Genomic DNA, 26,540 nt, shown 5'->3' with positions numbered 1-26,540 from the left:
TATTTGATATTTACATTGACATTTTTGTTTTACAGACATTAAATTACATTGTCAATGATATAACTCCACATGCTTTTTATGTTCCATAAAATGTGGAGATTTCCGCTGCCTTTAGATGGCAAGGAAGCTTTCCCCAGACAAGTGGTATGCTGCATGCTTAGGTTGTTTCCAATATTTTTACCATTATTTGTCAGTGATACTTTCATAATTCACTTTTGCAAATACTGAAAAATTCTATTCTATGGTTATTTGGATTCTTTAGCAAGCTGCTTTTCAGAAATAATAGTTTATTACAATATGGAATATTGCTTATAATTTTGGTAAGAATGATTATATTGTCATAATTTCTAATATGGATGAACTAAAATATGCTTGTATTTACTGAAATTTTAGAACATTTATGGTTTGGGTTCTGGTTTTTAAACATCAAAATGACAAAACGGGACATGTATCTGTTTCTTGTGTTCAATGTTTTAAGTTATATTAGCTATGTATGATAAAAATGACTCATGTCATCCAAATCTGAAGAAGTGTTCTATGGTGTTTCTTAATGCTATCATTTGTCCATACTGTTTGAGGTACAGTATGTATCTACTTTGGTCCAGATGTAGAGTTCTCTGATGCTGTTGTTTCAGCCTGCTACCATAAGCAAGTATCACTTAAATGTACACTTCCTGAATGCATAGCTAGACTGTGACTAGTTCCTGTGTCAGGGACTATAAAGCATAACAGATCTCCAACTAGTTAAAATGAATATTAAAAAATAAGATACTTTTAAAAAAGAATAACATACTTCTCACTATCAATTTATAAGTATCTCATCATTTTTTCACTAACAGTTTTTAGTACTGTCTGGAAGAAGCAAAACCCAATTAGAAATGACTTTTCCCTCTGGCTTTACTTGAAAAGTGATTGTAAGATGTCTAAAGAAGAGAAAACCATGGGATTTCTTTTAGAATATCTCATACCCTGTGAATGGGAAATATAAAGAATCACAAGAATAAACTAGTAATAATCATACTGCAAGGGAGAATGTGCAATCACAACTTTATAAATCACCACATTTATTGGTATTGTCCTTGCTCAGTTCATGCTTAGGTAGTCATCTTGTTAAGATGTTATAGGTGTAGCTACTGACATTCTTAGGAGACACAGTCTTGCAGTGAACTTCTTGACCCCTGGCTCTTATAACCCTTCACACCCTCTTCTTTAACAGTCCCTGGGCCTTAGTTGCAGTGTTTTGCAGATGTATCATTTGTGACTGGCACAAGTCTGTAGCTGTGGTTATCTGTAATAGTCTCTGTTGAAGTGAGAAGTGCTCTTTATTCCAGGTGAGGACTACACTTACATGTGGATACAATGAAAATTTTTAGAATATAGTTAGGGTTTGATGCTTGTTGGGGAAACATAAGGGGAGCCCAGGAGACCTTAATGCAAAAAATTAAATTAAATTAAAAAAAATACAGGCAAGTAAGGAATGCTGAGAACAGTAAAAATGCTCTATCCTAAGGAAGAGCACACTAATTTGTTATCAATTACCAAATGGTCAGCTTGAAGTCTATATACAAGTAACATACAGATGGAGCAGATTGTACTTATGTATTCAGGATGTGTGTGTGTGTGTGTGTGTGTGTGTGTGTGTGTGTGTGTGTGTATCATACAAGAATTGAATATAAAAGATGAATATTAAAAATAAGGGGTAAATGAGAGGCTTTGGATGGAAGAAAGGGAAAGAGAAAGTTATATAGTCATATTATAATCTCAGAAAATAAAAGAAATATATTTAAGTTTATACATGAAACATTGTCTGATGCCACTAGATGGCAGACATGCACTGAGAATCTGATATTGAACAATGTTATTGATTCATTCCATCTCAAAAATCACAAAATATTACTAATTAAAAATATACATGTATAAATTCAAAATAAATATTTTCAATAGAGAAAAAATAAAATGATAAAATCATTAATACCTGATCCTGTCTACAACATTTTTTCTGGCATGTATAGTGGCTTCCCAGCATGGTGCTCAATAAATACACAGTAATAAATAAAAGAGGAAAATATATACTGTTTCTCCAACATATCAAGTGTATTCCCTCAATACCTTACATTTCTTCCTAATTGTTTCATTGTTTTAAATATTAACAAATTTTAAATAGTTTCTCAAAGATGGCAGATTAAGCTAAAATTACTTTTAAAGTGAAATAAAATTACATAGTAATAATAAGATTATTTCTATATTGAATTAAAATAAGTAGGGTTCGTTTCATTCATAAGTAATTTTCCATCCTCCCTTCTAAATGGGCACATTTTATATATTTTTCTTATCTTATTTCTCTGGATAGCAATTCTAGTACTACATTAGGTAGAAGTAGTAAAAGCCAGTGCAAATCTTAGAATAAAAGCTTTTGGATTTTAACCTTCAAATACACTACCTACACTATTATCCTGAGGTCAATTCCTTCTACATCTAGTTTGTAAAGAACATTTTTTCAAGCAATAGATTACCATCTTTCTCTGCATCTTTTCAGATGAGCCCACAATTTTCATCCACAATTTTGTTAATGTAATTCATTTTGTTAATTGATTTACATGTTGAACATTGCCTGAATCATGCTAAATTCCATGTTATTTTAACGTATATTCCTTTTTGTGAGTAGCTTATTTCTGTTTCCTATTATTTTTTATTAAGGTTCTTAAAGATTTAGTGTGTGTGTGTGTGTGTGTGTGTGTGTGTGTGTGTGTGTGTGTAAGTGGCACATGCATAATATATATAGATGTTTGGATTTAGGGGCAGGAGGGGCATTTGGTAGCCTCTATTATCAGTCTCCCTCTACTCCATTGAGTTTCCCTAAACCTGGGGCTCAGATTTACTAGGTTAAGCTGGAAATATATAATATTTATATATACAAATATAGCCCCAGCTATATTCCCATCTGTCTCCCTTAGAACTGGGGTTCCATGTGTATGAGGGATGCCAGGCTTGTTCGATGGGTGCTGGAATCTGAGCTCCAGTCTTCATGATTACGCAGTAAGTGCTCTTAGCCGTTGGAACATGATTCTGGTCCCTACTGAGGATTTTTGCATAAAAGTTTTCATGGATCAGCCTGGGGTTTTCACAGCTCACAATATCTTTTGAGTGGCTTCAGAGTCAATGCAATGCGGCCCTCAGAACTCTGAGAAGGGCTCCCTCATCAGTGTTTGGAGGAGTTTGAAAAGAAATGGCATTAAATGTTTGCAGAATTCAGCAGTAAGCCATTTGATCCTTGGCTGTGCTTTGATAAGAAGTTGTTTTGCTTTGTTTTTCTTCTAATCCCATCTTCTACTTGATACTGAACAGTGTAGGTTTTCTCTTTATGACTACAAATCTTAGTAGATCTTGTGTTTCTGGGAACTTACCCATTTCTTCTAAGTTACATAATTTGTGGTAATTGTTCATAGTTTCTTACAATGCTTTTGACTTTTTATCAGTGATAATGTCTTCTCTTTGATTTTTGAGTTTACATGAACTTTCCAGTATCCCTTATCAGACTAAAGATTTGTCAATTTTGTTTATCTTTCAGAAAGACAAATGTTGGTTTTGTTTAGTTATGTGCTGATTTCAATTGACATGATCATTAAGAACAAGAACTAAAGATAACAAGACTCCACAAAACTATTGTTAAAAATAAATTCATTTAATAAAATTTTAGGATGGGAAATTAACATAAAAAATCAGTTGCATTTCTGTACACACATAACTACCAGATAAGGAAATAAATACAAATTGCAACTAATGACAGTAATCGGAAGAATGAAAGCCTTCATTTAACATCTTTCCTTCTGATCCAATTACTATACTTTTTTCTTTCTTACAGTATTTTTCAGGATGGGATTCTCACTCAGATACAGATAAAGAATGGAATCTACCTCTAGGTGGAGACATGTCCTTGCTAGGCCTGAGGGTAAGATGGTCTGACTGGTCAAGGACCTGGCTAAGGTACTATCCCACAGGAAGGTGGGGCTGCCCCTAGGAGGGTTAGTTCATCCTTGAGATAATGTACTCTTTCTCTTGAGAGTTCCTGCCCTCCACCAATGCTCCTGAGAGTGATCCTGAGGGTCAACTGTGTCTGCCTCCCTTCCTGAGTCCTGACTCCTGCAGGTGTACCTAGTCTCCGTTTTCCTCTCCTTTCAGATGGTAGCTGAAGCGTGAGTATGTATGTGTTCCCTAGTCTTTGGGCTTTCTTGCTGAAAGGTTTTTTCACTCTGATAACTTTCTCTGCTGATGCAGCAATCCAAATCAGATCAAAAGAGACTGAATTAGAAAAGCCCCGGTTTAATGGGTAAAGTGTTTCAGAGTGATTCTCCAGCCCCTCAGAGAGAAGAAGGGGACAAGAGAAAGAAAACCACGTCTCTGTTTTCTGGGATGCAGCTTAAATACCCTGTGGGAGTGGTCTTGAGCATCTCTGGGGGAGGAGATGTGTTTGGCGTGCTTTGAATGGTCGGGTTTGGGGAGAGAGATGGGGGAAGAAAGTTGAGGTGGACCTTCCACCAGAACATTCCAGACTCTGGGGATAGGGATGCCAGGGTGAGTGGAGCTCCCACCAGAACACTTGCTATTTCTCTAAATCTCCCCTTGATATCATATGGTTGCTTGTCTGTCATGTGACTCACTCCATACTGACTTAACTCAAACAGCATAGTTTGTTTTTTGTTTTTGTTTTTCTTTCTCTTCTTCATTTTCCTCTAGGCAACTGCCAAGAATACAGTTTATCTTCCCTGAGGTTTTTCTTTGAACACTAATGAAATTGCCTTTGAGTTTCTGATTCCTCTCTTAAATTCTTTTATATTATTTTAGATTTATTTATTTTTATTTTATGTGATGTGTGGGTGTTTTGCTGCATGCATGTTTGTATACCATGTTTATGCCTGGTGCCTACATAAGCCAGATGACAGTATTGGATCCCCAGGAACTGGAGTTACTGAAGATTGTTATCCCTGTGCAAGGGCTGAGAATTGAACCTGGGTCCCTTGGAAGATCAACAAGTGTTCTTAACCACTGAGCTGTCTTTCCAGCTCCTCAAATTACTTTTCTTAATTGGAAATGGTATTGTATGGCAACTCTGCTGAGACCCCCCAAAATTTCTGGTAACAGTACTCTATACCAAAAGCACACATGATTATAGAAAGAAATAGAGATCTGGGCTTGGTGGCACACACCTTTAATTCCAACACTTGGGAGAAAGATTCAAGTGGAACTTTCTGAGTTGAAGGTACACCTGATCTAGATAACTATTTCCAGACCAGCCAGTGGTATACAGTGATTTTGTGTCAAAAGTTAATAACAATAAAATAAAGCAAATGTATATAAATAGAACTACATCAAACTAAAAAATTCAGTACAGCAATCAACAGAGTGAAAGGTCAACCTACAGACCTAGGCAGGGAGGGGGGAGGGGATAGTAAACTGCTAACCCCAAAAATCACTAAGAAAGAAGCACCTATAACCCAAATGCAAAAAAAAAAAAAAAAAAAAAAAAAAAAAGAATAGTGTTAGTGTTAGTTAGTTAGTTATTTGGCAGCGCTCTTACCCTGAGAGGAAATGTCACAAAACACGACAAAATCCACTAACAAGAGTTTTATTAAGATAGGAAAGAAAGAGACAGGCGTGAACAGGCCTGTGGGAAACACATGTGGTCAAGAGAGGAAGTGGAGTGGGGAAATATGGCGCCGGCTTATAAAGGATGGGCTGTGCTTGTGTACACAGACTCATGTGGCTACTCCACACATACACATAGATCACATGATTGTGCTGTGCATGTTACGCAACCACACAAAGCCGGAAATGGCTATTTTGAACCAGAAATAGTAGGTGGAAGTGTCTAGGTTCTCCAGGCATGCCCAACCATGGGGGCATGTTGTGAATTCTTATAAAATAGCCCAACTAAAATGCAGGCTAATGATTTTAATAGGCATTCCTCCAAAAGAGCAGTGTGATACTGTGTTGAAATAAATGATTGAAAGACAATTACTTGGTTATTAATCAACAAGAAATCTTCACGAGTATTGACATTGAATGAACTTATTTTTTGTAGGACAGCACAACTACAAAACCACTGTGTCTTAGAGGAGACCATCTCGATAAGGAATACTAGCACAAATTCCTGCAGCAAGGAGGTGTTCTCATCCTCACTGAGAGCCTGAGACATGTACACAGAGCAAGAAGAAAGACAAAAGGAAGTAAGCCAGGGGCATGCATTTCTATGAGACTTGAGCTCTGGTCTCTAGCCTCTAAAAGCTAAGGAAAAACAAAAACTGGTTCAGGATACAACTCTATGCAGTACGGGGTTCCAGTAAAACCTCAGTTCTCAGCTTTGGCAAATTTCTTCTACTAAGGTTAAGACCTTACTTGGAAAGAAGTGAAACTTGGAATCAAGACATGTAGAAGACATTCAGCTTGAAACAGTGTTTTCTGAACGCTTTGGCCCTATGGAAGTGGTCCAGCTAGGTAACTGCCTAGCCTTCTCCATTAACTGGAAGACAGTGCTTTAAAACTTATTTTGCAGAGAAGTCACAGCTGACTTTCACTTTCTGTCCCGTCTACCAAACTGTTAACTAAGGTCACGTCAACATACATCCTCAGGGGGTAAAGTTGATTTTGCTGTGGAAGAAGAATTGTATTTTAGTTAAGGTGCAAAGTGGATCGAGCACAGATGAGCAGGAGCTTCAGGGGGACACATGAGATGAACTCCTGAGGATGCTGAGGATGTTTGACAGGTACAGAGTTCTGTTACATATAACTGATGAGGGAATTCATCAGTATGATAATGGAAACTACCAACCCAGCACAAATCATAAGGGACAACATATTATTAATAAATTTCCCTTTAAGGCAGAAAAATGAAAGGGCCACATGAAATAAAATAAAAACGGAATTTTTTTCACAGAAAACAGTCCAAAGGAACAAAATGATTTTTTAAAAAGTGATTATAAATAAACAAAGTAAAAAAGAGAAGTTACCTGTTGCCCATGTTCTGCAAGGGAGCCCCCAAAATACTGCATTATTCAGTCAATCAGTAAGGGACTTCCTAATGAATAGCGTCCCCACTGAGAATCCCAATGGGAGCTGTCTTCTTCAAGCCAAAGCTGGTAGTAGAAATTTGGCACACTCATCACAGTTGCAGTGGGGATGAGAAATTACTAACAAGAAAGGAAGCATCCACTTAAAGAGTAAAGATCCAGAAACACCATGTGGGCATGATGAAGACACTGACAGCTGTAGAGACTGTCCCAACACAGGATGAGGGGTCTTCCTAGGATGGGACACACTGTTCCATACAGAAGTTTGCTACTTAACCAGTTGGATACTTCTATAATGAAATAAATGAAAGTCCTCTCAACTTGAATTTTAAGGCAGATACTCCAGTAAGAAGTGATACACTGAAACCCAGGACCCAGGACTGAGGTAATTTGCTGAATTCATCAACTAGAAAAGCAGCTCAGTTCTTATTAGAAGGAAACATACTTCACTAATACCTTCCCATAGGCCTTTCTCCAACAGAAAATCAGATCAGGTTTTTTGTTTTTGTTTTTGATTTTGTTTTTCTAGATGTGATGATTTTAAGTGAGGAATATCAGTCAGTCTAACTATCACTGGACACAGGGTTTAAGTTGATTTTAGTTCATAGAGTCTGTGGCATCACCCTACCTTAGAAATCCAATCCTGGAGGTCAGGTCAAATAAACAATCTCTGGCCAAGTCCAGTTTAGTTAAATCTAAGTCATTGGTGAGTTTCTCAGTTTATATTCTACTTGGTGAACATGTCTAGTGCTCAGACACATAATCACATATAATGTGAGTTGGCATAATTCTGAGCACAAAACAGTGTTAGTTTCTTAGCTTGCAACAAAGGCCAAATGCATGGCTTTGAAACTACCCCCTCCATGGTAAATAAAAAGAATATTAATGACATCACAATTTAGGGATACATGAAGCATGACCTTGGCTAGCTCTACTCAACATACTTAAAAGGTGGTGAGGTTTCCACCATAAGACTTCCACCACAAAAGTCAGAGGGAGAAGAAACAACCTCAAACTCTGCCCAGAAGTAGCCCCTAACTCCAGCAGCTGTGCTAGAAAGAGCAGCTCTGCCCCAGCTGCACATTATGAGAATGATGATTTCAACAGTGTTCTTTGTACCCATCTGAGACAAGGTTCTTGCTCAAAAATAGACAAGGGTTAGGATCAGGACCTATCCCTGGTGCTTGAATTGGCTTTGGGGAATGTATTTCCCTTGTTTGATTACCTTGCCCAGCCTGGATGCAGCGGGGAGGAGCTTGGTCCTGCCTCATCTTAATGTGCCTTTTGTTGACTCCCACAGGAGGGCTGCCCCTTCCTGAATAGAGACTGGAGGAGGAGTGGATGGGGAGAGGGGTAGATGGAAGGCAGGGGGAGGGAATAGGAGGAGAGGAGGAAGGGGTAACTGGTCAATATGTGAAATAAATGAAAAAAATTTAATTAATAAAAAAAGTTTTAGAAAGAAAAAAAACAGACAATGGTAAATATTTGTGGTCTTCTTTGGGTTTAATTAATCCTTAAACTTCTGTCATAGTAGGACCAAAGGAAGCATGACTGTTGGCATATAGAGTCACATTGCTCTGTTGTACCTGCAGTGTCACACTGATCATGCAGATGTACAAAGTAAGGAAGTTACAGGGCTTGATAGGATACAAGCATAAAAGCTCAGGAGGAGTAAAACCCACACACTCTGAGAACAATTACCTCGGGTGCTTTCTGTTTTGTTCCCTTGCATTTTGGTATATTGTGATGCTACCTTGAAATGGCCAAGGAAAATTATTCTACCATGTATTCCCTATTCAAGAAGAAAACACAAAAACAAAACAAAACAAAAAACAGTACCTTTAAATACTAGACTGACCTATTTTCTAGATGCATGCATGGGGCTGAATTGCAAATTCAAGATGTCTTCAGCAGAGAATTCTACAACATTAAAAGACAGAAAAAAAAATGCTATTTCTAAAGGTCCAACAATAAAGTATCTGGATATGGAACTTATTAAGTGGTTATGTGGCCATATCATGTTGGTTCTAATAGACCAACCAAGGCAAAAGCTGGGTGAGGCCAACAACAATGCAAGGCAACCCAAAAGTATAGATATGTCAAGATCAGCCATGTTAGTGTCAGAGGACCCAAGTTAGCTGCATGCTTTGGTGACCCAGGCCTGTACACTGCGCGCTAACATCTGTCTTCAGTTCCATGAGGCATCCCAGGTATAAAAAGAGAAAAAAGCCTAAGTCTGTTTATCAGCTGATCTTTCTTGGTATGTGAACGCCAGCAGAACATCGACCACTGCTGGCGCAGCTGGTTGGAGAGCCACAACTACCATTTGGTATTTCTCTTTCTTGCTATCCATTTTACATTATTTTTTCTGTGGCAGAGAAGTTCTGTTGCAACTTTTTGAAGTTCTATTCCCATCCAACAATTCTATCACGGTTTTCAATATTTATCCCCCAAGTACCAGTCAGTAAACAGATGAATGTATGCTAGAGAACTGCAATTTCCCATCTACTGCAAGAAAAAGCATCTCTGATGATGGCTGAGCAAGGCACTGATCTATGAGTATAGCAGAATGTTCTTGGGGGTCATTTTATTGCTACATCCCTTTCGCAGAATAATGGTATTTGATTTTCTCCTAGGCCTATTAGCTGTCCAGTCTAAGATTCATGGCCACTCAAGCAGTGTCAGGTTCCTATAAGTAGAATATATGCATGTGTGTTTATTTGTTTATTTGGTTTGTTTATTGCTATTTTTTAAAATTCTGATTTGTTGATTTGTTTTTGTTTATTTGCCTATTGCTTAAGAGAAACAGAGAGAGAATAAAATTGGATGGGTTGGGAGATAGGAAGGATCTGGAAAGAATTATGGGTAGAGAAACCATAATCAGAAAATAGTATTTGATTTTTTATTTTTAAATAAGGAAAATATAAAAAATAATTACATTTTTAGAGAATTTGACCTAGATTAATCCTATTTGACTTAAGTTGTACCTATTGACACAAAACCCAAGTAAGTGGAAATTGCTTTTTCCCTGCATTGCAACTGATTTTAAAAAGGCACAAATTTTCAGAACTCCAAAGATTTTGAATTTTGTTAGCATGTAGGATTAAATAGGCCCCATGGAAGAGTTCTGAAATAGGGGCTGGAAAGATGGCTATACAGTTGAGGGTGCTTGCTGATCTTGTAGAGGCCTCAGACTTTCTTCCCGTCACACAAATCAGGTGGCTCATAACTGCCTGTGACTCCAGTTTCAGGGAGTGTAACACTCTCCTTCAGTCCTAAAAGTACTTGTATACACTTGTTGCACATACAGACAAGTAGACAACACCCATACACATAAATGAAAACAAATTAGTAAAAAAAAAAAAAAAAATTGTTGACAGGATATGAAATTATCACACATGTTTGACCTTGTCTTTCAAAAGTAAAAATGTTTCTTAGTGGCCTAATGAAGAATTTAGTCGTATAACATGTATTTTATTTTCTAAGTTACTTCACTTTTAAATACATTTAAAAGACATTGAGATGTCATCACAACCTGAACACAATTTCAATCTATTTTTGACTGATGATTAGATGTCACAGTAGATTTCTTAACTGTACACAAGCAGATCTTTACGGCACATAAATCTATATGCAGCAGTAAAATCCAGACCCATCAAAGCATGTGACAGCTTACACAAAAGCACCTGGCTACATTGAAAAGCCTGATGCTGTGTTACTGAGAAAAAGCTGTGTTTTCAAAGACCTATTCAAATAAAGCAAGTGACATGAAGATATAATGACCTTTCTTCTGGTTAAAGTCAAAACATCTTCCATTAAAATCAGTTTCTTTTCTTAATAGTTCAACATCTTGACATCCCTGGCTGGCTGTTGAATAGATATTGCATTTCTGTCACTGATGAAAAGAAAAACACTCAATTAAAATCTCAGTAAAAATTTGATTAATATCAAGTATTAAAATATAGCTTAACTAATAAAAATAATACCAATGGAAATAATATACAATGTTAAGATTATTATTGCTTCTATTGCCACACATGTTCAAAAACTTAATTGATTTTAGTGAAAACGTTAGTGCATCCCATGATACCAGGTTCACCAATAATTAACCAAATATTCCCAAGAGTATGTTAACTAGATTATGTATAATGCATGCAGAAAGAATGAAGATGAGGGACTTAGATTAAGTGTAATTACCTTACAAAATCATAATGAGCATATATTTGTTTCTTCTTATCCTGGCATTCTGCCAATGAAATTCCTTCACTCTCTCTGTAAACTACATGGTATTGGTGAAATTATTTAGGCCACTCCACGTAGTTAAAAGGGAGGTTTATTTTGTGGGCTAACTTACAAATGAAGGGGTAGGTTGCAGGGTCTGGCAAAGGTATAGCGCAGTCTGTTGGTGTTCTCTGGAGAACTCTGCTCGGTCTACCTCCAGCGTCCAGCGTCCCGGAACCAACAGAGCGACCTCCTCTTCATCCTCGGTCTTCTGCTTCCTCCTCCGCCTCGCCTTGTGGGCTTGATCATTACTGAAGCCTCAGTGGGGGTTGGAACTTCCAGGCCAATGCTGGGATGGCTATCCACTACAACATGGAGCCAATTGTGCTCTAGAGGAAACCTTTTCTCCACTGTCACTAACATCTTGCTGACTCCATTTTTCTAGGTCCTAAAGAGTATTCTCATTGAGAGATTAACAATGAGAATCAACAATATAATATTCCGAAAATCTCTTTCACATTCTAAGAGACCACAACCATTGCTAGAGCTCATAGCCGGAGTTAATAATATACCTTGAAGTCACTTAAGATTTAAGACTGCCAGCCTACTGTGTACTCAAACTGTTTGCTTAACCTGCCTTTAAGAGAACATTGGAACAGCCAACTTTACTTGCTTTGAACAGCCCTCGTAAGCAACTTTTACAACCTAATCTAAGGTATAGCCCCAATCTTTAGTCATATACTCTTCCATGCCCCAGAACCAGAGTAATACATGTTTATCATTTGCTGAAAGCAGCAAATACAGACATTTAAAGCAACTTCCCCAAATCTACCATAAAAGTTTAGAGCAATCATTTATAGCTGTTGATTGATAAACCATGATATTTGTTATCTGGGTCAGTTGGGATCAGTTGGAGTGAGTGATTTAATCATTTGTAAGAAGCTGTTAAAGATTTCTGTAAAGTGTCTCATTTTTTATCCCATATAATGTTTCCTATGCTGTTCAATAAATACAGAGTGAAACTCTTTGTCAGGGGTAGATAATCATGCCACTCACAGATAGACAGCACACACACACACACACACACACACACACACACACACACACACATTCACATAGCCTATACAACAGACAGACACACATAGGGATAGCCATCACAGACATAGGGACAAACAGATTCACGTGGCAGCCTTCAGCCTGACACAGACTCAGACTCAGGTAACCAATAGAGGACAAAAGACTCAGGGAGAATGAAAAAGAAGCAGGGCCGGGCGGTGGTGGTGCTTGCCTTTAATCCCAGCACTCAGGAGGCAGAGGCAGGCAGATCGCTGTGAGTTTGAGGCCAGCCTGGTCTACAGAGTGAGTTCTAGGAAAGGTGCAAAACTACACAGAGAAACCCTGTCTCGAAAAACAAAAAACAAACAAACAAAAAAAAGAAAGAAAGAAAGAAAGAGAGAAAGAAAAGAAGTAGGGAATTCAACTCTGATTCTCATTGCTTAAATGACTCCAGGGGGAACTGCTTTTATTTTTTGCTTAATTTGGCACAGCTGCATTATTGGCAACTTGGAGTTAATCATTAATGTGTTATAAAAATCCACACAGAGATGAAATCCTTAAGATAATGTCCACTGTACACATGGTAGGTACACACATATACAAACCCAAATGATATGATAAACATTTAAAATAGTCTAACCCTGAGCCATTCATTAAACCAAAATACTCTGTTGAATACAGTTTGTGCAGGGTTTGGAGGTGGAAATGCAGACTCTGAAGCCAAAACTACTCAGCTGTGAATCCTGTTTCCATGTTTGTCAGCTATGTATTTTATATAAGATTTTAAGTGACTTTATTATTTATTTTCTGTGCATCGGTGTGTGTCTCACGTACATCTGTATGAGGGTGTCAGATTCCCTGGAGCTGGAGTTATGGACAGTTATGAGCTGCCATATAGGTGCTGGGAATTGAATCCAGGTCCTCTGGAAGAGCAGCAGTGATCTTAACTACTGAGCATCTCTCCCTGTCTAAGTTTCTTGACTTTTCTCTGTATCGTATCTTCAAAGTAGAACTGGTAAAGCAGTACTCAGCTCCTGGGATGGCTATGAACCTTTAATGAGTTTATGCATGTATGCCTTTTATAAAAATACTGAAAACTCTGGGGACTTTCATCACTCCTGATAGAAGGGTAGGAAGTTTTTCCTTCTTGTCCTCTCTAATGATGAATTTAGGATATAGTATGGGAGATGGAGTTCTAGAATCAAAGGTATTTATGTAGTTATCAAATAGGCACTCTGTGAGGTTGGGGTTGAGGTGTCTCAGTTGACACATGAAATGTTCTTTGGAATTGTACCTGAATGGTACAATTTTGGTAGTAGACTCATTTGCCTAATATTATTTCACTTCTTCTTGTTCTCAAGATAAAGCTCATAATCATTTACAAAATCATGAAGCAATAGAAGGGCTAAATGTATATGAGAGAGCTGTTTTCTACCCATGGAAAAGACAGTGTGTGTAATTGACCCTGATTGGTTCAGAACACTCAATACTACTTACAAATCAAACAAACAAAAAGGAACTCAATGTAAACTTTGCGGTCATGTTTGCACATGGAAACACAAATGCATGTATGTGCAAACACAAATAATGCTAATCATTGACCTTTGATGGAGCAGCAGCACTCCAGTGGAATGAATGGTGAAGAAGGCATTCTTGCAACACTTGTTCCAAGTTGCACACATTGATAAGGAAGAGCCTTTGAAGGGGAATCTTTGATGGAAGATGAAAGTAATGACATGGAACTTGGATTCCATATAGCAGAAACATGAGAAACAAAATTAACCTGAGAAATTTGCAAAACTGTATTATCTTTTAGTCAGCAGTGGGATTTAGATCTATCCCTGATGTATGAGCTGGCTTTTTGGAGCCCATTACTTATGGTTGGACACCTTGCACAGACTTGATGCAGGGGGAGTGGCTTGGACCTGCCTCAACTGAATGTACAGGCTCTGCTAACTCCTCATGGGAGGCCTTACCTTTTTGGTGGGGGGGGGGGGGGAGGGTTGAGGAGGAGGAGGGATGAGAGGGAGATCTATGGTTGGTATGTAAAATGAATTTTTAAAAAATCTTAATAAAGAAAAAGAGGAAATTAACTAAATTAATGCTCTGTTTCAGATAAGAAGCATATCAAATCATTCCTTAAATACAAAAAACAAATAAAAAGCATGAAACAAATAATTTGATGTTGATAATAATCATGTGCTGTGGGATATCATTCTGTATGCTGTAAATATGTGTTGCTCTGCTTGGTTGATTAAATAAAACCATTTGGCCTGTTGTGTGGGGCAGCTTAGAAGCAGGCAGGAAATCCAAACAGAGAAACAGGAAGAAGGCAGAGAGAGACACCAGCCTGCCGCCTAAGGAACAACATGCCAGCAGACTGGTAAGCCACAGAACACGTGGCAAAACATAGATTAGTAGAAATGGGTTAATTTAAGTTATAAGAGCTAGCTAGGAAGAAGCCTACCATACTCCATGTAGTCTGAAAATAATATAAACCTCTGTTTGTTTGTTTGGGACCAAGTGGTTGTGGGACACAGGTGGGAGAGATTCTCCAGCAGTACTGGAGAAAACTTCGAATACATTTGGTGCTCACCATTGGGCATTAATCCATATAGACCTAAAAAAGCTTGAAGATTCTGAACATACAGAAACAGAGCAACACTAGGCGTCCTAGTCTCACAGTCTCACAGTCTCATGCCAGTAGCAGTGTAAAGACTCATCTCCCAACAGGTGCCTGTAACATGGAACTGGTGCCAGTTGCCATAAGCTAAGCATGACAGATTCCTGCCATAGTACACAGTGGCATCTCTAAGCCATGCAGTGTACTGCATGGTAGATTTAGCTTTTGCTAGTACAGGAAATAAAAGAGGTTTCTGGGCTACACACTGCTGGGTGGAGGCATGGACCCACTACCTCTCAGATATAGGAGAAGCATGGCTCCCAGAGCTGGGGATTTACCTCTGCCCTGTGGAAAAGCTGTGGTGGGCAGAATGAGCAGCCAAGGCTGCTAGCCCTGGCCACACAGTTTAGCAGTTTAAAATCTCTCCTGGTCAGAGAAGGATTATAGATTCACAATAAGGCAGATTGAGATTGAATAAGCCTCTAAATGGTTTACAGTGTGTGTAAAAATGTACAATGGCTTGGAAGAGAGAGGAAAAAGAGAATAGACAGTTATATAAAGAAGTATTTTTAAAAATAAAGTCTTCTAAAGAAACAGTAAAAGTAATATAAAAAAATAGCCACATAAAAATGTAAATCACACACAAAGTATGGATTATATTGTCTTTGGGATTTTAGCTGCAGAAATACATTTGATTACAAAAGCTGCTGAGTTAAGCATATATATATATATATATATATATATATATATATATATATATATATATATATTATCTTGACTTTAAAATGTGTGTCTAAAGCTATGCTGCTTTGGAAAAGGGGTTCTGCTTTCATTTTCAGAGAAGATGAGAACCTGTGGATTCTTACTAGGCTAAAAGAGTTTGATCAGCCACAACTCCTTGAAAGGTCTCCAATTCCACCATGGCCCAAATGATCCAAAATCAGCTTCAAGGCAACTGGCTTAGACAATGCCGCTTCACAGACTATTACAGTCAGGACTTGACCATAATTCTTATTTTTCTCAGGATCCCCATAAGATTGCCAACACCCCCATCCAGCAGGAAGTAGTATGAGAAGCTATGCCCAAACTCCCAAAATATTGTTTATACATGTTTATTTTTATTTAAAAGGAGTTGATTATAAATGCAATCTCTTTCTAAACAAGAAAAAGGGATGTTATAGATATGATAGGATAAAAGGGTAGATTTACAACTTATTTGAAATGTTTTACATTGCTATGGATTTTAGTTTAGTGATACAAATTTAAAGTTAGTTTTGTTATACTATTTATATTTCTACTCTCATTTAAGTTATTGTGCTTGTACAACTCATTTGAAATTGCAATGTGTAATTAAGAAATACAGATTAATAGTTAACCATCTATGATAATCACACTTATACTCATTTTAGTTAAGTTTTCTAGGTATACATAGATATATTTCAATTAGGTAGGTGATCTTCAAACACTTCAAAAACCTACATAATATGGCTTTTAAAATGTTTTAAGAACTTAGACTTTTCTGGACAGTGAGACACATCTGCTCCTGGCAGCACCAATTACTTCAGTGATGGACATTGAAGAAACTCATTATGGAATTTGCTTTCCTTATGGCAAAAGCTAGCCATTTGGACAAGAAACTGTTCTTGCCTGGACTGCTTGACAAAATGTTGTATCGACTGGACATGTATGACCGATAGGAAGGTAACCACTGAACTTTGCAGGATGAGGTGGTTCTTCAGGTTCCTGCTTTGCAGAGGAGACTGTCAGACATTTTACAGGACACAGAGAAGAAGCTGAGGGACTATAGTACACATTTGAGTCATTTGAGGTGTAAACTATCAGCTGGAGATGGATGCCTCAACATTGCAGAGGAACTTTGGTTGGCCATCCAGGCTGGCAGCTGCCTCTCTGTCATTTCCAGAATTTTGGAAGATGCTTAAAATGCATTTCCTGTTTATTTAGGTAACATTATATCCTTCTGATGTCTCTGATGTAGTTGAAGACTAAATAGTTATAGTTATAATTTTCCTTGGTTATTATAAAAGATAAACTAGATATGAAACTTTAAACTCATAAATATAGGATAGATGATAGAATATTTTCTTTAATTTTGCAAAATACAAATAGACAAGATATTATAACTATAATTCTTGCTTGATAACTGTTCTATTATATGTAATTCTACTATGTTAAAGCTAAAATCTTCTGTTTTGGTTAGACAGAAAAGGGGAAGTGCTGTGGGATGTCTTTCTGTATACTGTGAATATGTGTTGCTATGTTCAGTTAATAAAGAAGCTGCTCTGGCTTATGGCAAGACAGGTTACAGCCAGGCAGGAAATTCAGGAGAGAGTCGGGAAGAGAAAGGACAGAGTCAGGAGTCACCAACCAGACACAGAGGAAGCAAGATGACAAGGCAGAACTGATCAAAGGTACCATGCCATTGTGGCTAAACATAGATAAGAATTATGGGTTAGGTGCTTGTGATGTGACACCTTGCACAGCCTTGGTACAGTGGGAAGGGGCTTGGACCTGCCTAGGCTCAGTGTGCTGGGCTCTGCTGACTCCCCATGGGAGAGCTTGATTTGGGGGATGTGGGATGTAGGGTGGCTTGGAAAGGAGGGCTGGGAGTGGGAGGAGGGAGGAGAGGGGGTCTGTGGATAGCATGTGGAGCGAGTAGAAAATTTCTTAATAAAGAAAAATGAAAAAAAAAAAGAATTATGGGTTAATTTAAGTGTAAGAGCTAGTCAGTAAAAAGCCTGAGCTAATGACTGAGCAGTTATAACTAATATAAGCTTCTGAGTGATTATTTATAAGTGGCTGAGTGGCTGTAGGACTGGGTGGGACACAGGAAAACTTCCAGCTCCAACCATGTACTCATTCCTAGGGTCTGTCACCTGTTAGTGTAGAATAGTGACTTCCAAAGATGCATGCACTTGACAATTCAATGGCCATAGGAAGTTTGGTAGGATTTTTTAAACAATTTTAAAGTTCATATCTCATATTTTGATGCATAAATTAAAATAGCATAGTAGTTCACACATAAACACGCATGTACTGCAAAAAGACATCAATTTGTTCCTGGAAATGTATATATTTCATGACAAAATGGGAAATGTGTGGAACATAACAAGAAAGTAAATAAAATGCCTTGCTTGAATATCATTTAGCCCGTTAGCAAAGTGTATTCATGTCACATGCTTCACCTCTTAGTTCTGGAAGTTTGACTGTGCTGATGCAGGAGTGAAGAAATGTCAGACCCACAGGCACACATACACAAAAGCTGGGATCAGGTAGGCTTGTGAGCGGTTGGAGTGACAGCGGCCATAATCCTGATTCTCCAGCACATTTATTATGTTCAGCACAGAGGAGAGGAGTTAGCTAGTCTCCAGAGGGACGCAGTCTCAGGTGTCAGTCACCAGGCAGAAGGAAGCTGTGCTGCTAGTTTGGGTACACACTGGCCATTGATAAACCCTTGTAATTTGACCAAGGAAAGGCTTTGCAAGTCCTCAAACTTGACCCTATAAAGGCTTTGCAAATTCCCTTTGGTGTATAACATTGAAGTCCTTTTCAATAGTACACATTCACTTAGGACTTCATCTATTCCTTGCATATTTACTCAGGGCTTCCTTCACTCATCACATATTCTTCTAATCATAATGATGTATTATGGATGGTAATTTATTAACTAGCAGGATAAAATCATGGTTGCTTCTGGAGACAGAGAGTAAAGCTTATAGTACATGTTTGAGTCATTTGAGGCATAAACTGGTTGTTCCTATACCATCCTCATCGACCCAAACTTTTGTTTTGGGCACAAGTGTCAGTAACTCTTGACAATAATGACAGCCACAGAATGTGGATGAAGGAACAGACTAGGAATATGGAAATTATATATGGAACATATGGAAGTACATATGGAAATTAAACAATGAAATTATGACTCCAAGATATTCCCTAACTCCAGTCTCTCTACACATTCCACATCAGAATCAAACAATATGTATTGTTTACCTCACTATTTTACTATTTCAGTACAATATCTCCGTAGCTTATCACTACACACATGAGACAGAGATACAAAGACATAAAAAAACAGAGTCCAGATACAAAGCCTTATACTATCTTAAGACAAAGATAAGTTATCATATGAAGTCCTCCCTGTTATGCAACTATCCTCTGTCCTTAATCCTGCCATAAAAAAAAAAAACCCTGTGGAAAAAAATAGGTTATACCTGATTGCACATATTACTGTGATTAATCCCTTGAACTGTGATATTTACTTTCTTAAAGGTTCCCAATAATACCTTAAATAGAAAAACCCCCTTTAATCAAGTACAGTTTGAATGTCTAGTATTTATTTAGCATGAGGGATAATAGTTTAGCGAGCATCTCATACTGTCTTCAAAGACATTTATAATAAGGCTAGAAGAGATCAGTGTTATTATATATGCAGGTAATTATTTTCTAAGCACAATAGAAATATGTACACTGAATAGAATTTATCCAGCATATGAATTCTACCCTCCTTGCAAATAGGGATTAGCTAGTTGAGAAAGAGTTAAATGGGTCAGAAGTGACCTACATATTGAAAACTATATAACCAGCATATATTTAAAGATGTCCTTTATCAAAGAACAAAGACCTGACACTTTGTGACAGAGTTACAAACTGCAAATGGCACTACAGTATCAGGAGGAATGGAATATATTTTGGGCTCTCACATTCTTATCTTTGTCATCTAGTGGTCTGAAGTTTTGGCAATATGATCTTTGCCTCAAAGCTTTATGTCCTGTAGGAAAAACTGGAATATGATTATTTCTATTTTTTTTTTTCGAGACAGGGTTTCTCTGTGTAGCTTTGCGCCTTTCCTGGAACTCACTTGGTAGTCCAGGCTGGCCTCGAACTCACAGAGATCCGCCTGGCTCTGCCTCCCGAGTGCTGGGATTAAAGGCATGCGCCACCACCGCCCGGCAACTATTTCTATTTTTATAAACTGACGAGGAATGAACATTAGAATGCTTTTTGCTCATGTAGGCTCAGACTTGGAACAGGTTCATCCAGTGTTATTCATAAGTGAATGGTGTCATTATGCAATAGCAATGGATACAGTATTTGAACTGTTAAAAAAATACAGAAAAGATAAAATAAGGTAAATTAGGGGTTAATTTCTTGGCCTGAAAAAAACAATTAAGACTGTTGTTCAGGTAAAAATGGAGATTAAGGGAAGATAACAGAAGAACTTAAAACTACTTAAATCAAGAATGGGGTCTGTGAATTTTGGGGATATACATTTCAAGAAAGAGTACCCCCAAAGTTTATGAATCATTGTGATCACAAAAAGGAAACAATGGCTATTATAAGGGTATAATAACTTTTAATGTGCATAGATCTTTTAGCATAAATGACCATCACAATTCCATTAGTCAGTATCTTTAACATAAGAAAAACTTAACAATGTAGTATTAATCACCCATAATGCTTCTCTGCTGTGTTATGTAGCTTTCCACGTTTTAAAACCGGGAGCATTGATGTGCTTCTTACCAGGATCCATTACGTGTCCACCGTAAACTACTGATGGCTGGAAAAAATAAATTTATAATTATTTTATTCCAAATTTTTATCACTATATGCAGTTGTTGATATTATTAATTGCCTTATTAATACTAGTAAGAAAAATACTTTATAATTATGTTCTATTGTCCCAGAGTCCTTTATAATGGCAAGAGTACTTACCTTGTTTAATATTAGTAACCATTATTAAGTATTTATTATTACAGTGATAAGGCTTCCTTAGAGTTTCAAGGCAATTTACTGGTGATATTAAAACATCACTTAAGCCATTGCTTACTCTTGCACAGTATCTTCAGCATTCCTAGAAAGAGCTTGTGGAGCTACCTTCCTGTTGGATTTATAACAATAGGTTTAGAGAAATCAAAATTAGGCCAATTCTCTGCTAACTTGTGTGTCATAAGGACCTGGGTAAGGGGACTATAAATAGAATAGTAATTATATGAAGGCCTCTTTTTGAGTTGAGTAGATATTTAGAGGTTAGCTGCTATATACAGCCAGTCAGTCTCCTTCCTAAGAGTTGGATGGTTCTTAAAAGGGCGAATGGAGTTAGGAGAAGTATCCTGAAAGAATAATAGTGAGAATTTGAGAAAAGCAAAGTAATAGTAACTTACCATCTCAGGTGATCCAAATTAGTCAGTAGAAACAGAGCAAAGAAATGTTTTCAATGAAAAGGTCACAGAGGGGCGTACTTAGCATAACGGGTGTTGATGAACAGAGATATAGGACCAGGGACATGTCAGCACCTAGCAGATAGAATAGAAAGTTTCTGAGGTGGCTTTTTAAGAGCCCAGGAGAGCTTTTTAAAGATTTGTTTATTTGTTTAGATTGCATGTGTGTGCATACATACAAATGTGTCCATAAAGACCAAGGTATCTGATTCTCTAGAGCTGGAGTTACAGGCAATTGGAAGCTAATAGTTGTAGGTATTGGGAACCAAACTTGGATCCTCTGCAAGAGCAGCATATGCTGTAAACTACTGAGGCATCTCTCCAAGCATATCTGAGAGAGTTTTAAATCTAATCTTGTTTTTTGTTTGTAAAATGTACAGAGATATCACAGTTCAAAGTGAGAAGACAGAGATGTGTTAGAAATTAAGGGGAAATGGAAGGCCTGTGAAGTATTATCATTCAAAGTGGGAAAGTTAATTTATTATGAATCTATAGTTAGTATGAATATGTTGAGCTGACATCTGAAAGCATTGTTATAATCTGTAGTGAGTCCAGAATACAGAACTATGTTATTTTCCTAGGAAACACACTCCAGCTTAATATTGTCAACCAATAGTTGGTATGTGGGTTGCATCAAGATGGGAGATTTCCCCAAAATAAGTTTAAACAAGATGACGGGGAGAAAAAAGTAAAATATTAGACAGTAATTCCAAGACAGATGGAAGCAAAGTGCAGCATTGGGTGAGAAAGAAAGAAAGAAAATGCATGAGGTTCTGGAGATGGCTCCAGGGGTAAGACCCAAGTTTGTGTTTCTATACCCACCAGTACCCAGTCAAATGCTGGCCATGGTCAAGCATGTCTATAACCCTAGTCATGGGGTGGGGAAGACATAGCTCAAAAAAATCTCTGAGTTGATTAGCGGGCCAGTCTAGCCGATAAGTGAGTGCCAGTCTCCAAAAACAAGAAAAACTGTGACTCAGAAGATATCTAATGATGACCTCTGTCTTTCATATGCCTAGGCATACACACACACACACACACACACACACACACACACACACACACACACACACTGGAGGTGAGGGGAGGGGAAAGGCAGGCAGAGAGAAGAGAGAGAAAAGTGCACTGCATACAACAAAAGAAATTAAAAAGAAGCCTGATAACCAACATAGAGGAAGTGGGTAAGTTGATAAATAGCTGAATATTTTCAATCAAAATGGAAAATAACCAGGAGGATATATTTTCAATCTATAGTTTTGAAAGTGATAAAATCTTGATGACATCAAGAGGGTAGCCATGGATACTGAGTCTAGAATGGGGAGAACGACTAAAGATGGGGGCAGGGAGTTAAGAGTCTGACTGGTCGTGATACATGTTGACCATTTTCGAGAAAGTTCAGTATTCCATGAAAGATGCCAGAAAACATACTGGGAAAGACCCCTTTGGCCAAAGAGCAAAATATTCAATTAGTTCAGTGGTAACTTGAACATGGATAGCATTTGTTAAACATATGGTGGTACCTATGTCAAAATATAGTAACTTGAAGGAGGAAAGAAAGTGCACAGGAAGAGGAAAAAGGATTTAAAAGTAAGTTACTTATTAACTCCACAATCTTTGAGATATTAGGATGTCTGTGTAAATATAACTTCAGTGGTAGTGTTCCTCAAGTTGAAAAAAAAAAAAAAAAAAACCCTTGCATCAGTGAAGAAAGTAAAAGAAATCATGTTGCGGGAGATGCACACATGCCCATGCACACTACATGACAGAGCAGGGGTGAAGCATGTGTAGGCTTCTGTGCATGTATTTAACTTAGACTAGTAGGGAGAGTTAGAGATAGCGGCACTATGGCACTGTGAATATGCCAACAGAGTCCTAGAGTATGAGAAAGGCAAAAGAGAGGAATGCTGGTCCAAGTGGAAGAAAAGGTTGCAAAACATCTCAGAGTTTGTAAAGCATGGTCAGTGCTAAGATAAACATGTATGATGTTACTCCACTTCCCATCGATAAAACAATACAACTACTTTGTGTGACCATCCATGTTTATTCCTTTGCAGTTTTCCTAGGTGCTCTACTGCATAGGGCTTTGTAGATCTCCGAAATCCTACGGAGCTTACTACACGAACTGCACATTTTGGGAATTTATCAAGTACCAGCACTATGCCTTCTAATATTTTACTTGTATTTCTCCAAGCTAAAATATGGCTTTATGAATAGTGAAATCATGTTTAATACCTCCTTCAATACTTTCAAATACTTTACTAAATGGCCTTTATAGTTAGATATTGAATAACTATCAATTGAACTAACATTATTGATTAAACTTATATAAGTTCTAATTGCCTTGGTGCTGACTCAACAACATTTTACTTATTAGAGACACTGAGCCATGTGTAGTTGTAGACAAAATCTGTTTCTATAGCATCAAGGTTTGAAGTTGTTGTTTTAATTGCACTCTGTATTGTAACTTCTCTTCCCAAGTAGAAGAGGGGTGGAAAGAGCCAGTGGATGATTACAATAAGACAGTGTTTATGGGGCACATCAGAACAACTTCACATATAAAGTAACAGTAACTGGAAAAGCACACACAAGAGCTACACAAGAGAAAGCCAGACCAAAGCCCAGCATGGACAGGGAATGTGGTCAGACAGTCCCACCCCTAGCAGAGGAGCTATTGGCAATCAGGGAAAGTCAGTTTTCTCTTTGGACACAGCTCTTGTGGAGACTACTTATGCTCCAGTAGATGACGCTTTCCCCATATACATACTAGCAGCACTATGTAGGGTCAGTGAGGGAAAACATCATACGTTGAGAAGAAATACTGATATTCCTGGGGGAAGGACCTAGAGGAGGATTTGTATCAGGAGGAATGGGAGGGATGGGATTGATAAAACCACATTACTTGCAAGCATAAAATTCTTACTTAAACAATAAAAAAGAACATATATTCAATGAATACCCAATAGAAACCCTATCATGAGACAGTTTGACATGTGACAAGTATTCACTGAATAATTGAGTTGCATAAAGATGAATAGACATCACAGTTACCCTTAGCTATGACCCCACTAGATTATCTATGTAATTTAATTTCATCTAAAGAATGAGCAAAGGAGACTTGAAAGCTATCTCAGCAATACCCAGCATCAATTCGACCTCTACAAATACATCAGCACTGTCCCTTGCCTCCTCATTGACATTACCTGCATCAAATCATTGAAAAGTGGTAGGAACTCTACCTGCTTCAAGTTTTGCTTACACTTTGAATTTAATTGAAAAAAATATCTATTCTTTTTATTGAGTTCGTATTCACCATCACTTACTTATAAGTACCTTTTTGTTGTCTAGAGTCTATGAAATGGGAAAAATAAGCATTCTGGACTGTACAGCATGTTTTCCCTTTGCCCTTACTTTATCATTTCCAGGCAGCAAGTTTCGTTTTGTGTTCAGTTTGGTGCCAGCACTCAGTGAATTTTCATACCTATTACAGAACATATTTGAAACATTTATTTAATTCTTAGCCAAAATATGTATTTCAGTGTTAGTATGAGAAAATAATGAATGATATAACAGTTTACTCCTAAAAATTGATGTAGAATTTAAAGGTAAGTGTTAACATTTCAAAGCACCACCTGCCATTATGTATATCTAAATTTGAAAGACATTGAATCACTTAGGACTCAAATGTAGAGCCCCAGACTTCTTTCTCTAAAGTACTGGATTTGCTTTACCACAGTTCCTGTGCAGCTTCCTTTACAGCAGAACTTGATTGATTTTGCTGTCCATGACAGTGAGGAAACAGTCTTGAGCAGGCTGGAACACTGGAAGGAAGGAATCAAACACAGGATGTGTCTGTGCAAGTGGAATTTAGTACTCACTTCTCTTTCCTGCCCCTGCTGCTTTCCTTCCCAACTTTGAGTTCTCTTTTTCTTAGACCCCTTCAGTCTACTTAGTCTTACTTGCATGTGTAAGAGTACAGGAAAATCTACTGGAATATGGGTAGCCTTTCAAGGACTGCATCCGTGAAGAACTACTCCCCCACCGCAGCCTGCAACAGCAGTCAATTGCCCATAGCTTATCGGCTAGGAAGGAGAAGTCATCCTTTTGTCCCTGCTGGGATTCTGGCTGGCTTGATCCTGAGTAGATCATATCATGCCCATCAAATGACTCTGACAGTCCTTTTAGCTGTCCCCCTTTTTCCTTTCTTTTTCTAGCCTTCTTGTTAACCCTTCCTTTACCTTTGGATCTTGTCACTTTGTCATTCAGAGTCTATTCCATCATTCAGGATAAGAGTCAAGGATGGAAAGTATAATAGATTCATATGAACCCACTTCTGTTGTTATGCTTATGAAAAGGAGAATAAATTGCCTTTGGTGTAAATACAGACTTTTTAGCATCTTCTCTTTATTTCTGCTTCCATTTACTCTCCAAAAGACCACTGCAGTGGCACTTTCTCAGTTTCTCTAGCCAGTCTCTGGACAAAACTTCTGGAAGCCATAGAAAGATGCTTACATTTAAGTCACCTTGTTATCACGATGCTCTGTTATCTAATTCTTTTTCTACTAAAGGATGTGTTCCTGATGGTCACACACTGTCTGTCACTGCCCCTGTGTTCTGTTCACCTGCCCATAGCCCAACTCTGAGAGATCACCAGGTAATTACTAGATTATTCCAACCCTTCTCTGATTCCTCTTGAGGCTCTTTAGTCTCTTACTTTGTGATTTCTGTCTACCCTTTGATAAGCAAAAATAATCAGAGATCCTGATCTTGATTATGCATATGGACAATTAAAATCTCATTTATGATCATTTAAAAAAAAATTGAATGGCCCTAAGTTAGAATCATTCAGTCAAAATTTTTGCTAAAAGGTATTGGCTTGAAGGCTAGGAGGTTTTCCTAACATTCAAAATCCACATGTAAATCAGGCATCATGATGAAGCATGAAAAACAATGCAGAAATTTCCCCAAAGTCTTTGTCTCCATTTTCATCCTGTTTTTGATGGCACCCTGATAGATTTCATTATGAGCGAAGGGAAGCAACAACTGAAATCTTACTCTTTGAAGAGGCACCATGCAACTGCATATAGACACATCACAAGGAGAGCTCCTGCTAGAGTGAGGGCCGCAGGAAACCAGCTGTCAGGCCTCCAGTAGTATGAGATCTTCCGTAAGACAGAGGTAGTCATCTGAGAAAGTGCAATAAATATGTACTAAGCATTAGCAGTGCAACTGACAAAAAAAGGAAATAAGAATATCCTGGGAGGATTTCTTTATATTCATTTTCTTTATGATTATTCCCACTAGGGAACAAACTCTTATTGAACTAAAATATATCTTATG

General features: G+C 37.8%; 1 protein-coding gene across 1 annotated transcript in view; it reads right to left on the bottom strand.

The window, feature by feature from the left end:
* Window positions 1-24,927: 24,927 nt before the first annotated feature.
* LOC118580065 (protocadherin Fat 4-like) overlaps window positions 24,928-26,540 on the bottom strand; it is an 88,954-nt gene continuing 87,341 nt past the window's right edge. The window contains exons 19-20 of the mRNA XM_036181875.1: window positions 26,256-26,386; window positions 24,928-25,021 (exon numbers count right to left, since the gene is read on the bottom strand). Of these exons, the coding sequence (XP_036037768.1) occupies window positions 24,928-25,021; window positions 26,256-26,386 (225 nt within the window). The remainder of the gene's footprint in view (window positions 25,022-26,255; window positions 26,387-26,540) is intronic.

The sequence above is a fragment of the Onychomys torridus genome, chromosome 3 (genome assembly GCF_903995425.1).
Source record: "Onychomys torridus chromosome 3, mOncTor1.1, whole genome shotgun sequence".
Classification (NCBI taxonomy): Eukaryota; Metazoa; Chordata; class Mammalia; order Rodentia; family Cricetidae; genus Onychomys; species Onychomys torridus.
The sequence above is the reverse complement of the archived record's forward strand: the minus strand, read 5'-3'. Positions and strand labels throughout refer to the sequence as shown.